The sequence below is a fragment of the Protomyctophum bolini genome, assembly GCF_963924005.1.
Source record: "Protomyctophum bolini genome assembly, chromosome: 4".
NCBI lineage: Eukaryota > Metazoa > Chordata > Actinopteri > Myctophiformes > Myctophidae > Protomyctophum > Protomyctophum bolini.
In genome coordinates, this window is record NC_137865.1 from 24,811,929 (window position 1) to 24,827,931 (window position 16,003).

The following is a 16,003-nucleotide window of genomic DNA, read 5'->3' on the forward strand; positions in this document are numbered from 1 at the left end:
GTAGAGCCAGAGGAGTCCGGGAAGTTTCGCTTCGCTGGTCGGGGCATCGAGTCTGTGCACTGTGCGTTCCTTGGAGTCGGAGTAGCCGTGGTCGATAGCTCCTGGAGCGGAGTGAAAGCATTGGAGCACGGGAACATGTCTACTATGCTCCAGGCCTCCGACCCCGATGGGTCATAGAGAGGGAACCCCCGATTATTTCCCTTGACCGCCGAGGACCAGGAGTCGGCGCGGATGGGTCCCGGTATACGCCCGCCGGTACTCGCAGCACTGCACCCCGGCATAGAGGCTGCCACGGCGGACACCCGGGATACAGCGCCGGCACCCGGGGTTTCTAGGGATTTCAACCGGCCTTGGAGGAGCGATTTTCGCAGGAGGAGGTCTTTCACCAAGTTTGTAATGGAGCGGAGCTCATTTTTGATACCTCCTATTTCCTCCATCCTGGGAGGCATATTTGTGTGGAGTGTGGCGACAGAGCTGAGGGTCCAGTAACCAGTCACTCTAGTGGAAAAACCACGACTGGGACTATCGCCCACAGCAACTGGAAGCGGTGAGTGCACTCCAGTAGAACACCAAGAAGTGTGTAGGTGACGATTAAACTAAAAGTTTGCTAAAACGTTAGCGTCAAGGCTAAAGACGAGCCACAGCCAACTAGCTTTTTAACTGGCATCTGGGTTAAAGGCAAACCAAAGCCAGCTAGCAGTCCTACAATGCAACTTCTTTTTACTCCGAACAAATACAGAAACTCTGATTTAGTAGACGGACAAGATTCAGTTCATGAGAGGATTTGACTTAGCGTTCCTCTCTGACAGCTGTCAAACCGGCGTCTGACGTCACCGGTCACACTCAGCTGCGCATGTATTTGTAAAAGACCTCAGTCTCTCATGCCATTGACGCCAAGCTACAGTTTCTACAAGACAGCCAAGTATTGTAAGCTGTGTTATCAAAAGACACTTTGTTGAGCAGCTCTCATAGTCATTACAATGAATAGGGCGAGTTGTATACATTTGTGTGGCTTTGCCTACCCATCACTGATAATATATCCTGGCTGTGGTTTCTAATCTAAACTCAAGGGAGAGTCATCTTCCAGTTCTTGTACAAGATCCATTATAAAGTAACATTATTCTAGTCATTTGCTAGCAGTAGCTGGGCTGCTTGGTTGTGGGAGAAGTCATGTGAGCAGGACACTCAATAACAGCTGCTATAAAAGCAATGGTTAATAATGTATCTGAACTAACATAACATCATAAAGACCTATTGAAACAATTAAGCCCACAATGGGCTCGTATGAGCTGGCATTATTTAATTAATTATTATTATTTTTAAACTCTAGTCTAGATGTTTCATGCCCAAAACAGGGATGCCTGGGTGAAAATGGTTAACACAGTATACCGGTAGTTTAAAGCCAGGGTTAAAACCACTTAACAAACAACCAGTAGTCCGTTGGATAGTCCTTATATCTACAATGAATAGATAAGTGACGTCACAATCGGAAGACCTGGGCGCTTTTATTATTATTATTTCCAGCTGGGAGAAAGGAGAAGTCATTGACATGCATACGTCAATTAACTTTGAACAGCACGGTTCAAACACTTCCGTTACTAGTTGTGACGAGTGACGTGACGTCACTAACAAATCCTTGGTAAACGTATTCTAGCCTGTATGGCTAACGTTAATGTCAACGTTAGCAAGCGAACATGGCAATGAATTACACACAACCACACTGTAAAATACAAACATTATAACCACATAGGCTGGCCAATAAAATACATGTATTTGTTCATTAACTGGTAGTTATTAATAACAGCAGCGCGGTGGCAGGCAAGGAGAAGCACCCTCATCCATGTCAGTCATTGCTAGCTAACATCACATAGCTCTGGGGTCGCAGTAAAGGAGCACTCGATACGTCGTCATCGATCAGACAGCGTGGTGGAGCTTTTCTCTTTGACACACAAACACTACGGGTGGAAAAGTCGCAGCCGTGCCACGCCGCGTGACAAAACGTGCGCCCCGAGTCAGACTAGTACGGTAGGCCCCTTTTCGCATGGAAAGCGAGTTGGTTTCATAAACAAACTGCCCCTTTCATCCAAGAAAGACTCACCATCTGGAGGATCCGTCTGAGCATGGTGCTGGCTGTGTGTGTCTGTGTCACCACGAAAATAATATCAATGTCCCAGAGGTAAAGTTTCTGTCGCTGATAACCGAACACCTGACCAGCACAGGCAGACAGCAGAGCAGCGGCGAATGGGCGGGTCTGAGAACTGCCTGCCTGATCATACATACTGTATATTAATATACAGCACATTTAACCTCATTACCCCCGTGCATCGATATTTCGGGCAATAATAATAGCCTACTCGATTTCCGTCATAAGACAAATTTGTATGTAAAATTGAATTGAATACAAATCTAAAAGGCATGCTGAATGTTAATTGTTCAATAAAGAAAACAGAGTTTATTGAAACATTTTATATACAAGATGGCACAGAAAATAATATTTCAGTAAGGTAACAGTAATCGCACAGACCTACTGCACATAATACGTAATATCAGAAACCATTGAACTGAAAAATGTATGGTCTATGTGACTTTTACTGTTCATATGTGGGAGTGATTTTGTTAAATAAATGTATTCATTCCATGCATACTAATATTGTACATTTAATTCAATCACACTGTCTCTCTCACGCACGCACACACACACGATTGGATTAAGATAGTTTCGATGTGTGTTGCTTAGAGAATCAGCTGGGTTATGCATCCAAATGTAATAAAAGGTGCATAATATAACAATTGTAAAGGCACTTACATGAATCAGTAAAGCTAAAGCTTCATGCTTTATTTATTCTATAATACCAGCCAGTGCCTAATTCATTTCTAAACAAACAATTTAACAGAAAGGGGTGTTATGAGGCCAGGCCATATATGGGTGTCTTGGCTTGCCTTTGTGCAAGCCAATACACACACAGACCCACAGGGGTGAAAACTATCTCTGTCCTCATCGCCGGCCTGGAGATAAAAATAAACAAAAGTAATCAAAAGCTACATTCTTGCATATAATACTGTCCATATGATTGTGCTATGTAAAACTGTCTTTCTTTGGTGGTTGTTACATTTAGGAGTTTAGATTAAATTGGGGAAGACAAATGGAGGTGTCATCACTTTGAAAACCATCTAAAGACAGCAATCGACTAGTCTGTATTATAGAGATGCTCCGATCAATCGGCCACCGATCGGTGATCGACCAATCGGCCTCCAAATGACTATCGGTGATCGGCAATTTACCTTATCTGTGATTGGCAATTTAGTGAATTTAGTGAATCTGGAGAAACCGATGTTTTATACCATTTAAGTGGTATTGTGACAGGCCCCTTCCTCCCCACACACACAGGAACAGATTTGACGTGGGTTTTTACATAATTATTATAATTTTGGAAATATTCAAAATGTCTTCTTACGCACAAGATCGGTATTGGCCAATCATGAGAAAAACAATCAGTGATCGGGATCGGTCCCAAAAAACCTGATCGGAGCATCCCTATACTCTGTTACAATATAAGCAAGCAGCAATCAGATTGGCAACATATTACATATACTGTAAGCAAATAACACTTTTGATGCAGTAACTAGCTACACAGTTACACTGTGTGTGTGTGTGTGTGTGTGTGTCAGTGCTTGTGCACATGTGGCCCTTCTGTCAAACTGAGTTGCAGCCCAATATTCTTAGACATGATACAGTAGCTGTCTTTATTACAGTGAAAAGTGTTATACACAGACATTATTTGGCAGTGAGTCATCACAGGGGCACGGCTTCCTTTCAGAGCAAACACTTCCCTCTGCTGGCCTCAAGGAAACCACTCAAACACTGTGTGCAAGGCTGCACGCCATCAAGTATCCAAGTATTGTTCAGAATGTAGGAATGAAAAAAAGCAGGGGACTGAGAAATTCCTGTTAAGAGCGGTAGGCTTTGAAGTTGCATACTGTATCTATTAGCTGGTGATGGTTCTTTAAAAATAATTAATATAAAATATTAAATACACTTAACATATTTTGGCACTCTTTGAGCCCACTCAAGAAAGTTAGAAAGTCTGCCCTGTACATTTTAAGTGTGTGAAAACGCATACACTGTATGTGTGTGTTAGTATTGTATTTCATGCAAATGTCTTGTCAGTAGATATGTCCAATCTGAGACCTTTTAGGAGCCAAATGATGGCAAACGCTGACAACTGTCCTATCTGTTGAGTAGATCATCTGAACCCTGTGTGGAGCAAACGTAGCGAGGACCATTGTTGTCCGTCACAGGAGACATCACCGTGTTGCCATTAGTGGGGCTACACATAGGACTGCAGCAGGTGGGGTTACCGGTAGCTGTAAGTCTGCGTAGGTAGTCTGCATGGACAGGCTTGTGGCTCTGCAGAACTCTGATGGCCTCGTCAATCTTGAACCACTTACGTTTTCTTCCTGTCAACAGAGTGAAAGAAAGGAGAGGGGGAGGTATAATATTATCTACATCACATTTAGCTAATGCACTTGGTCAAAGATACTGTGGAACAGCACCTAGCTGCTAGACATGGCTGTGTGCTGTGTGTGAGTAACACAGGCAGTATCTCTTTTTGGTAGTATTGCGGTGTCCCTATTTCGTCATTATAGAGTAGAATCTTCAAAAAATGTTAAAACATAAATGATCTACAGAACAAGATAACATGTTGCACCTTATTTTGACAAAGATATTTAGTGTAGAGGGGAATTAATCAGGGTACCTACTACCTACCTATAATTGGTTTAAGTGGTTAATTTAAGCAATTCACAAAAGCACTAAGAGGCGGATGACTACACGTTTACAAGAGGAAGAAGATCAAAATGTAAATTCATTTGAAAATATTTAACACTAGTTATACAACCTGCTCAGAAATTATGCAGAGCATTTACTTCACTGTTGAAGCATACAAGTTTGACATACTTCAGCTAGTGTTTATGAAGCCATCATGTCACTCAACTCGTCCATAAAGCATCTTCCATAAACATAATCTGTCCAGTAAACTGTCACCTGGAGTTATTTATACACTGCTGTCCCCTCACTTTTAATAGCACGCCGTATATTACCATGACCTTTGACATTAAGGGGCCAAATACATATACCTTTGGGGGTCCTTGACATTAAAATGTTAGAGAACCACTGCTCTACTGTTGACCTTTGAGTAAAGGAGTAAATAACACGAGACCACTGGAGTCCTTCTGACATAGTTATGGTCCTTGCATAGGGCAAGAGAGGACAAGCATGGAGGGGGGCCGTGGTGATCTGTGACGATAACTGTCCCTCGTGAACAGGCACTACTATATTTTACTACTATATTTATATTTGAAGGAACACTACTTTCTTTCCAGACCAGCTGCAAATAGTTCAAGTTTTAAATTACTGTGTCCCTTGTCAAATGTTATATAGCAAGTAGCAACCTTTTGTTTGTGTTGTTATACCATGCTATTTTTGTCTTTTTCTTTTACCTGATCCTGTACAGCACTTTGGTTGACCCTTGGTCTTTGTAAATGTGCTTTATAAATAAAGTTTGATTTGATTTGAACCAATATATAAAAACGAATTATGCTAATTCTATTTGGATACAGTCCAGCAACTGGATATACAGACATTGCCTTGTAAGAAAGATTTTCGATGTTCAAGTGATGAGATATAAACAAGAAAAGATAATCCTGGTACAATATAATGCATCGACTCCTGATATTATAGAACTAGAATTGAAAAGTCAAATGAACTCCTGAAACTCACTTAATCTCACGAAAATAAAAGCCTGGGTAACGAGGCAAATTCAACTGAGACAAACAACTAATGCTGCGGAACTGGCATTAACCATTCGCCTATTTTACTTCCAGTAAAATGCTAGTGACGATGTATGAAATAGGGCTCAAGTGGTTAACAGGTGGTTGGGGTGTGCAAACAAGTTACTACATTTTTTCAGTCAATATTTTAGGGCCATGGGTCAGGTGACTAGGGAACTCTTATGACAGCCACACGTGTTGAGTGAAGACATTCAAACCCCCCCCCCACACACACACACACACACACACACACAGGTCCTCCTGCACAGTTTTCCTCTCTTGGGTTTTATGTTACTAATTATCACATTCCTTCAATCAACACATTCATAATTGTCCAAAGTTTGGTTTAAAATTTAAACCAATTTAAAATTACTTTGATTGAGGAAACTCCGGTTCAAGTGCACAGATCTATGCTATGAGCTATGAGTCTGGCCGCGCCAGGCTACTTGTCCTCCACCATTTGCCTGCCTTTCTATTTTGCTTTAGTTTGTTTATTCTGAGTTGAGCCATATTTTGTTCCAGTAAGGTTTACCTTAGTTATCCTGTGTTCTTTTGTTAATTCCCAGCCATTCCTTAGAGTTAATTTCAGCCTTTCAGTTTGTTTACCTTTAAGAGTACAGAGTTTGCTGTTATTCTTATTCTATTTGCATTTATTTACCTGATGCAACTCCCTGCCACTGCCATCCTGTAGGGGTGTTAGGCCTTTTTGTTCTCCCTCTCCTTATTGTAATTTTGTTAGTTAGGTTAGTTAGGGTTTAGTAATTGTATTTTTGTTTTCTCTTTGTTAGGGACAAACCTTTTGTTTTTAGATAACTTTTCTCTATAAATGTAACCGGCACCCTGAAGCCAATACTTCAAAGTTATTTTTGAAAACTGTCTTAACAAATTGTGTGCTACGCCGTAACGCTGTGGTAAAACGGCACCAGTAAATTACTTCTTGACTGCTGAAATCTGCTTGTAACTCTAGATGACACTCATAAACGTGGTCAACTTCAAAAGGTGCATGACCTTAAAATATCTCTGTTATGCTTACACATTGAATTAGATATTACGGTAAATTCCATAAACTTATTGAAGAAAACAATTACCTTTATTCTAATAATAATTGTTATGTTTCCTTGACCTTGACATGGTTTAAAGACAAAGATATGCTGATACAAGTGCATGAGTGCGCCTGTCCTTTGGGTATCTTGAGAACTATATGGGACCTCAATTAAGTTGAATCCTTATCCTGATACAACCTTCTAGACTAGTAACTGTGTGATGGCGAGACACACGTATTGTACAACAACTGCTTCATTCATAATGCCTGCAAGTAATGGAGTTAGCTTTTAGCTTTAATGTACAGTAGAAGCATACCAATGTTGACAGCATCCTCCCAGGCCTCCAGCGTCTCAGTCACAGTGAGGATGTAGACATATGTCCTGTGCTTTCTGTCCCGGTTGTGCTACAAAGATTGACATAATTACATAATTAGTTTACATTGTTGCAATAAGCTGCGTTTATACGTTGCATGTGTGGCTTTCATATAAAAGGGACAAAAATATTTGAAATACTGTGACGCTTTAATCCATGCTGCATTATAGGTTAAGTTTACCTCGAAAACCCCTAGTAGTCTGCCAAGTTTTCCCTTCACACCAGCCTGTGTAGACCGACAGATAGAAATTAAGAAAATTAGTCATACACTGGTTACTGACACTAAACATGTAAGCATCATATAGGACCCTGTGACCCTGAGATCCCTGTACTGCACCTGAACTGAATGTTATGTCACTGCTCTCAAATACATTTGCATTCTCAACTGGGTATATTGTTGTCCACAACCAAGCTTCACACAGACCTTATTCCAAGAAAAGACCTCTAGAAAAGAAGGAGCTACTACAAACTCACTTCCAGGTTTTAGGACTTCAAATTGTATCACTCTTATGCCACTGTAATTATGGAGTAAATACAGAATGTCCCAAGTCACAAGCGACTCATGCATTGAAAACATCTCCCTGCTAACTGGGAGACGGGTAACACCTGGCAGCAATCCAGGAACCAATGGCCTTGGTTTAGGTCTTTTGAACCATGGGGAATGCCATAATTCGTCTGGCATGGCTGCTCCCCCAAGAGTCCCCCAGTATCTGGTTAGACGAGCGTGGATCATATGACAAACCGAGACACAGACACACAGTATACCAAGTGATAAACTGGCAAGTTGTAGTTGTTTTGACAGGGATATTTTTAAACTATTCTCATCCAACAACAGACCACAATGTAAATTACATTTTGAATTGTAGGGAATGCAACTTGCCAACAGCCAATGGTAGAAGATGCCATGTTACCAGTTAGTTGATGTGTGTGTGCGTGTGCGTGTGTGCGTGCGTGATTCTGTCATAATTCTCCCGTGGACAAGCTCACCTCCTCATACACCTCTCTTACAGCAGCACAACAGGGCTCCTCCTCTGGCTCCATGCCTCCTCCTGGCACAATCCACTGGTCAGGATGTCGACTGCTGCTTACTAGTAGCACCTGTCAGACAGACACGATAAATATCTGTTGCCAGCAGAGTGCCATGATCACCACCACCAGTTCCCCCATCCCTCCATCCTGTGCTTAGGGGTGCCAGAACTTAAGCATGCCCGAGTTCAGAATCCTGAAAGGGCCAAGTACTGTATGTCATTGTCACTATTCATTCAGCATGCTAGATACTATATAGACAAGTAGATACTAAAAGTCTGACTCTGCAGTGCACTAATCAACTAATCTTTCACCTAATTTCTGTTCTACAACTCTTTTGACATCAAGAGTTGATTAAAGAGCCAGGCCAGCCTGTATTATATTCTACATTACAGGCTCAGGGAGTAACATAACCCTCCAGTCACCCTTGCACAGTTTACAATTAGCATAATGTGCCTGCAGGAAAGAACAGTGAAGCTTGAAAGATCTATGAATCCGTAATCCGATCTGTAATAATAATGTCTCCTTGGCCACCAGCAAAGATAGTATCTAGTTGTTGCAGCAAAATTATATTGACTCATTGACTGAATTCCTTTGAAACTTCACGCCTGTAACTCATTCACTAACCATGTCAGGAGGAAGATTCGGCTACATTCTAATATTGGTTTACAGACTGCACTGCAATCCATACCATTAATGAAATCAACTTCACTCTCAGAATTAGCTGGGGTTATCAAGTCTTAAAATAAGCCTTGAAAATAATTAGCAAACTATTACATTACATAAGAGGATCACAAAAAAGTTCCTGTTTACTGCTTTGGATAACTGAAGTACATTCTTAACATGCATGAGCGTGAGCGTGTGACACACCTTTTGAGCACTGTCTGGCACCCATTTGGCATCTAAAGCTTGAGTTATAGTTGTATGCGGGAGCCGTGAACTAAAAATAACAATTACAAGCTAACACGATTCTTCTGCTATTTGCAGCATGCTACACCCGCGTGCAACTAAGTATATATCAGCCCTAACTCCCCAAGTTAACCCACTACTACTCAATGAACCCAGGCAGGTTACTATACTGTGTACAAGCATGTGCACACATTTATAGGGAAAGGAGGGGGTGTTATAGCCCAGTACTATGTTTTTACCTAGCTACTCAAAATGTACCCCCAGCAGCTCAGAAGGCAATGAATATTAATAACTCAAGTCAATTGTTGTGTAAGAATAACAGACCAAATAAAATCCTATCACATGATGTTTAATGTTCAGAAGCGTAGTTCTGTAATATACATACTGGCAATGAAAACCTTCAGAGTGCTTGTTTAATGTTTACCTAAAGTTAATATTGCCCATGTTAAATTAGGCAGACCTATACCTATACAGAAGACAGAACCCATTCACAGCTAAACAAAGGACTATGACAGATGAATTGTCTATGGCCTGATTATGAATCATTGACATGATCTTTAACAAACATTAAAACAGACAAATTCAAGAAAATGTAGCCAACTGATTTGAAATATATATATATATATACCTGTAAAAGTTTGTATAGGTCACCATGCAGCCAGCCATGTCACACCTTCCTATTTTTCATCCCGAATAAACCAACCAAGAATGTAGAAAAGCTTTTAAACATACAAATCTAACTCAGAATAAAAATTCTCAAACTGGAGTTTAGTCTAGCATAGGTGAAGGCGCATGTAATGTGAACATGTGTGCCCATGGCTATGAGTGCAAGGAAGGGGTTAGTAAATAAAAGCATTAGGGTAGGGGCAGGGATCATTTTAGCCTCTGTCCCACAGAATGGGTCTGTGTAGAGCCCTGAGGTTACAGAAACACTGGCCGCACTCTTACTGCAACAATTGTACACGCATATGGGCACGACATGGACACACACATAATGTGTAACACACTCTCACGGAGCGACGTGTGCTGCGTGCACAGCCATATAGTACACTCACAGCCAAGCAGGCTTTACAAAAAGCACTGGTTCAGCAGTTGCCATTCTGAATGAAACCAAAACAGCTTAGTAGAGCAGAGCTAGGCCAAAGCATGATTTATACTTCATTGGAGGACGGATTCCACGATGCATTGTGCGCTTGTAGATAATCTATTTTTGGCACGCAACACTGTCGTACAATCAGTATAAATAAGGCTTTAATGTCCCCACTCCCAGCAGACACTTTTTCAGGAAGAGTTGTGAGGGGGGGTCAGACTAAATATTCCTCTATGGCCTTTACCATGTGTAAAAGTCAGTGCCCCCCATTAGAATGATACCATCATATCACACTCACAAGAAGAACAATCCCCAATAGTTACTGGGGATGTCCCAGTATCAGGCATTACTGGAATAAAACAAACCGATTAAAAAGCTACTCTTTCACCATTAAGCAATGTCGTATTTTCACATCTCCTCTCACAGTGCTGTTATTGTGCTGCATTAAGCTTACGAGAACTTATTCCACCTGGCCACAGCAGTCTACCAAGTTAACTGACATGTTGGAGAAAATTGTACACTGGGTACGTGGTGGACAGATCTATTACAGCAGGTGTGAAAAAGGGATTACTATAGATCATACTCCACCAACGACTCTTGAATGAAACACAAGAGCAAAAGTGGTGCACCATGCCCAAGAGGCTTAAAGGCATAGTGAAATTAAAAATATGTTTTACACACTTTTAGACCATATCCGTGGTCATCATATGGGCATACCTAACAATGGATGCCAATTTCTTTCACTGCACTCACAAGCAGATCTGTTTGTAAACAAAGTCACAGAGCGACAGGCAGCAAGGCTCATTCTATCCTATAATGTTTTCAGATACATATTTTAGCGTGCTGCTGAAGTTTAAACAGAGTAATACTGTCTGGAACTCTGGATGTCATCTTGAATGGGATTAAAAACGGAGTAGTTTGTAATCAAAACCACCTGTGTTTGGACTGGACGATGCAGCAATGGGAATCAAACGGGTGAGCTTCATTTGCATTGGCTTTTATTGATGTGGGCCTTGACACGTCATCATGCAAGACGTTTTCGTTTTTTCAGGAAGTAATTCAAATTAGACTTTTTATATAAAAATACACAAAAATGAAAAATGTCCAAATGTTTTGCCATCCATTGTTAGGTATACCCATATGATGACCACAGACGTGGTCTAAAAGTGTGAAAATGTATTTTTAATTTCATTATTATTAAGCCCATTATGCTAATAAAAGAACATCATATCCTTCTACCCTAATGGAAAGGGGGTACAAGCTCTCCTACCAACCCACTCCGTTAGCACACATCTCTCCATGCACAAAGAATCCTGCCCGCCACCCCAATCCATACTACATCGCTTCCCCACAACTGCCATATTTACTGTAAAAACATTACTTTTGTCACACACACTGTTATTGTGCAACATTTCGCTGTGACGCACATTACATCACAAATTCCCCATTCCCCGGCCCCTCCCCTTTTCACTTCACACACACACACACACACACACACACACACACACACACACACACACACACACACACACACACACACACACACACACACACACACACATGTGCACACACATACACAGGGCGCAGCAGTACGGTACAGCACTGAGCACAGTATGCAGGGAGGGACTAGTGGAGAAGATATCCGGTACAACTAAAAGACAAGTCACTTTGTTTCTAAATGATGATCTACACTCACAACAATTATGCGATTTCGTAGGCGTGTGTGTGTGTGTGTGTGTGTGTGTGTGTGTGTGTGTGTGTGTGTGTGTGTGTGTGTGTGTGTGTGTGTGTGTGTGTGTGTGTGTGTGTGTGTGTGTGTGCGCGCGCGTGTGAGTGAGTGAGAGTGTGTCAGTGTCTTCAAACCAGATGTTTAGAAATGTTGAACTGAACATGAATCTATAATATCCTTTGATTATGCTTCCACCTCCTGGTTCTCCAGCATCCCAATGTTACATAAGACTAAGCTTCAAACCTCCCAAAACAAACTAATTTGACTATACTTCTCAAACTGGGGCCCATATGACCCACCTCTTACCACCCATTTTGCTACTCTAAACTGGCTCCAGGTAGAAGTCAAGACAGAGTTAAACACTTCACCACTTTTGAACCTATATTCATATAATAGGTTCTCACTAATAATCATGATAAAATGGCACAATTTATTCTACTCTGTGTCTCAAAGGAGGGCTGTGGGCAGTTCAGAAACACCACCATCATCGATAGGGAATCCCAGTTAATAGAAACTGCAGGCTTTCTAGTCCTGAAAAGTTGCAATGTGAAAATAGAAGCCATCGTTCTCACGATAATACCAATCTAAACATTTTTGTAAAAAAATATTGTAATAAATATTGTAAAAAAACATCTGCCTAACGATGATGTCACTGGTGGACGGGTTTCTGAACTGCCCACAGCCCTCCTATGACAGTCACACACAGACTGAGTAGAACATAATTGTGCCATTTTATCATGATTATTTGAGGACCAATTATATTAACATATGTTGAAAAGTGTTCCTTTAAGCAATTGAAAATGGGCTTGACCTTCAAAATTGTAAATGCAACCTTGCCCTCGTGCCCGCATACCTGACTAACTAGTAACTACCTAAAAAAAGTACCCACGGCTACAATACTAGAGGGAGCGAGAACAACAATCAATCTGGTACCACCCATTTTCAAAACAAAATAAATACAAATATGGGTCAATTCCACCCAAGCGTGGTGCATTCCCTCAAAAAATGCAAATCTCTTGCATCTTTTAAAACAGGCCTGACAATCCACTTTTCAGCAGGCGCCGCTCAAGGGAGAGGAAATTATCACCCCCCCTTTTTCCCTTTCCCCGTTTTTATTTTTACTGTGTTGTCATGGATTAGTATTTATTTTTTAGTATATGATATTGATTTCTGTTGTTATTGTTCATGTCATGTCTATGAATTGAGTGCATAGGGCCTAAATGGAAACAAGGACTTTTTTTTGGTGCTATCCCTTTTGGACTGAGTGTTTGTATACATTCTCTCTAATAATCTATTCAATCAATAAAACTATAGGTGTTGTCTTGTCTTGTCTACCAGCATAGCCTGGTAAACCATACAACGGTTACAACCCTGGAAGTAGGCTACTATACTGGGATCCGTTGGTTGAACTGGATTGCATGTTTTTATACAGTGTAGGTGTTGTCTTGTAAGGCTTTACTGGGATCAGTTGGTTAAACTGCAGATATTGGTTCAATAGGTGTTGCAGACAGTGATAAAATATTAATAAATAGGTGAGTCTAAGGATGCAGGATGCAGTCTATTTGCATCACTGTTGTTGTAGGCTACTGTAGGCCTACTGTGATCAGTTTGAACCATAACGAGTGACTACTGTACTGTGATCAGTTTGAACCATAACGATCGGTACAAATAAATATGCAGATTCAATCAATAAATCAATTTAAAAAAAGTTAACAGTTTTTGTATTGAGTTGTGCTTGAAATGTACTGTAATTCTGCAAAATGTTAATAAATACTTCAATCAATCAAAAATAGCCTTACAATCTCCAATATTGGAGATATCGCGCCCCGGTTTATCGATTTGAAAGCAACTTACATCGCCCCTAGCCTCTGATCCATAGCTCTAATGCGTCTAAATGAAACGCATTAGAGTTTATATGGACCAAACCAAAGCTACATCGCCCCTAGATACAGATGACGAGATAACCTACCTCGTCCTCTTTTTCATTCTTGAAGCATAAACACGCCGCTCGTCTCTTGAAGCCTTCCCCGTCATAAGTCCGTGTCTGGTTGGGCTTAAACTTCATCATATATTCCAAATCTTCGAGGACCAGGGAGGCGTCAAAGATGTGTACTTTATCGAAACCAGGATCCAGTACCCGAACTGATCGCCTGTATTGCCAGCTTGCCCAAGTGTAGGACACAAGCACTTACCCACAAGCACTTCTTCAGAGAATCCCGTGATTTAAATGTGCGCTCTTTATTCATTCCTGGTGGTCGTAGACAACACTAGCTGTGCCTGCATGTGTATGATCGCAAATCATATTCTAGTACCTACCTACCCATAACCTCCATGCCCATGCTTATAGTGCCGCTGGCTGTCAACATTGAGCAGTCCCACTCCCAACAGACCTGTCACATTAGTGCACATGAGCAAAGCAGCGACATGCAACCAGCTGACCTCAGAGCTGTGTGCAGCACCGCCGCAACACGAGTGTGGGAATTTTGGGAAAGCCTAAGCTGGTGACACGAGGTTACGAGTGTGGTGTTTACGTGTGTTAGTCAAGCCCAGCCCCCAGCGAGGCTCTCCAACGTTGAAGCACTCGGAGGGCCACGATATGGAGGGCTAAAACTGCCATAATCTAAAAAATAAATAAATTAATGAATGAAATAATAAATTAATGAAAAAATAAATAAATAAATGTGCAATTGAAAGAAAATAGAACAGAAACCTTTTTATTTAATATTATGTCTATGCTCAGCTACCTTTAATTGTGTGTCTGGTTGGTCAGTGGCGGTCAGTGGTCACTCTGGTGCATGTAGCCTACATGTAGGCCTACAGTACACTGTTGTATTACATCTATCCACCAGTAGAGGGAATGCATGTTGCACAATGCGTCCTGCTATTTTTGTCTTGCAGTCACTGACTGGCTGTTAAAATAGTTTTTTATGGTAATCTCCTAAAATGTAACTGACTGCAAAACATTGGCTGCATAAGTGTGTGTGTGTGTGTGTGTGTGTGTGTGTGTGTGTGTGTGTGTGTGTGTGTGTGTGTGTGTGTGTGTGTGTGTGTGTGTGTGTGTGTGTGTGTGTGTGTGTGTGTGTGTGTGTGTGTGTGTGTGTGTGTGTGTGTGTGCGCGCGTGTGTCCTACCCCCCCCATGAGACTTACAAATCCCAAATGTTTATAAACAAATCCCAAATGTTTGTAAACAAATCCCAAATGTTTATAAACAAATCCCCAAATGTTTATAAACAAATCACAAATGTTTATAAACAAATCACAAATGTTTATAAACAAATCACAAATGTTTATAAACAAATACCAAAATGTTTATAAACAAATCCCAAATCCCATGAGACTTGGTCCTACCCCCCCGACCATGAGACTTACTACAGGTCAACTGGAAGTGGTCCTACCCCCCCCCCCATGAGACTTACAAATCCCAAATGTTTATAAACAAATCCCAAATGTTTGTAAACAAATCCCAAATGTTTATAAACAAATCACAAATGTTTATAAACAAATCACAAATGTTTATAAACAAATCACAAATGTTTATAAACAAATACCAAAATGTTTATAAACAAATCACAAATCCCATGAGACTTGGTCCTACCCCCCCGACTATGAGACTTACTACAGGTCAACTGGAAGTGGTCCTACCCCCCCCCCATGAGACTTACAAATCCCAAATGTTTATAAACAAATCCCAAATGTTTGTAAACAAATCCCAAATGTTTATAAACAAATCCCAAAATGTTTATAAACAAATCACAAATGTTTATAAACAAATCACAAATGTTTATAAACAAATACCAAAATGTTTATAAACAAATCCCAAATCCCATGAGACTTGGTCCTACCCCCCCGACCATGAGACTTACTACAGGTCAACTGGTAGTGGTCCGTGTGTGTGTGTGTGTGTGTGTGACTGACTGACTGACTGACTGACTGTGTGTGTGTGTGTGTGTGTGTGTGTGTGTGTGTGTGTGTGTGTGTGTGTGTGTGTGCGTGTGCGTGTGCG

General features: G+C 41.0%; 2 protein-coding genes across 2 annotated transcripts in view; both read right to left on the minus strand.

Annotated features, from left to right (window-relative positions):
- Positions 1 to 2,219, minus strand: part of eea1 (early endosome antigen 1) — a 33,307-nt gene extending 31,088 nt beyond the window's left edge. Inside the window, exon 1 of the mRNA XM_080761090.1 lies at positions 2,099 to 2,219. Coding sequence (XP_080617216.1) covers positions 2,099 to 2,122 — 24 coding nt within the window. The 5' untranslated portion in view covers positions 2,123 to 2,219. The remainder of the gene's footprint in view (positions 1 to 2,098) is intronic.
- A 308-nt stretch (positions 2,220 to 2,527) lies between these two features.
- nudt4a (nudix (nucleoside diphosphate linked moiety X)-type motif 4a) lies at positions 2,528 to 14,400 on the minus strand. The gene is made up of 5 exons (XM_080761783.1): positions 13,969 to 14,400; positions 8,233 to 8,343; positions 7,427 to 7,471; positions 7,189 to 7,276; positions 2,528 to 4,458 (listed from the first exon to the last, which is right to left on the minus strand). Exons 1-5 carry the CDS (start codon positions 14,065 to 14,067, stop codon positions 4,229 to 4,231), a joined length of 573 nt encoding a protein of 190 aa, XP_080617909.1. The 5' UTR covers positions 14,068 to 14,400; the 3' UTR covers positions 2,528 to 4,228.
- Positions 14,401 to 16,003: the final 1,603 nt, after the last annotated feature.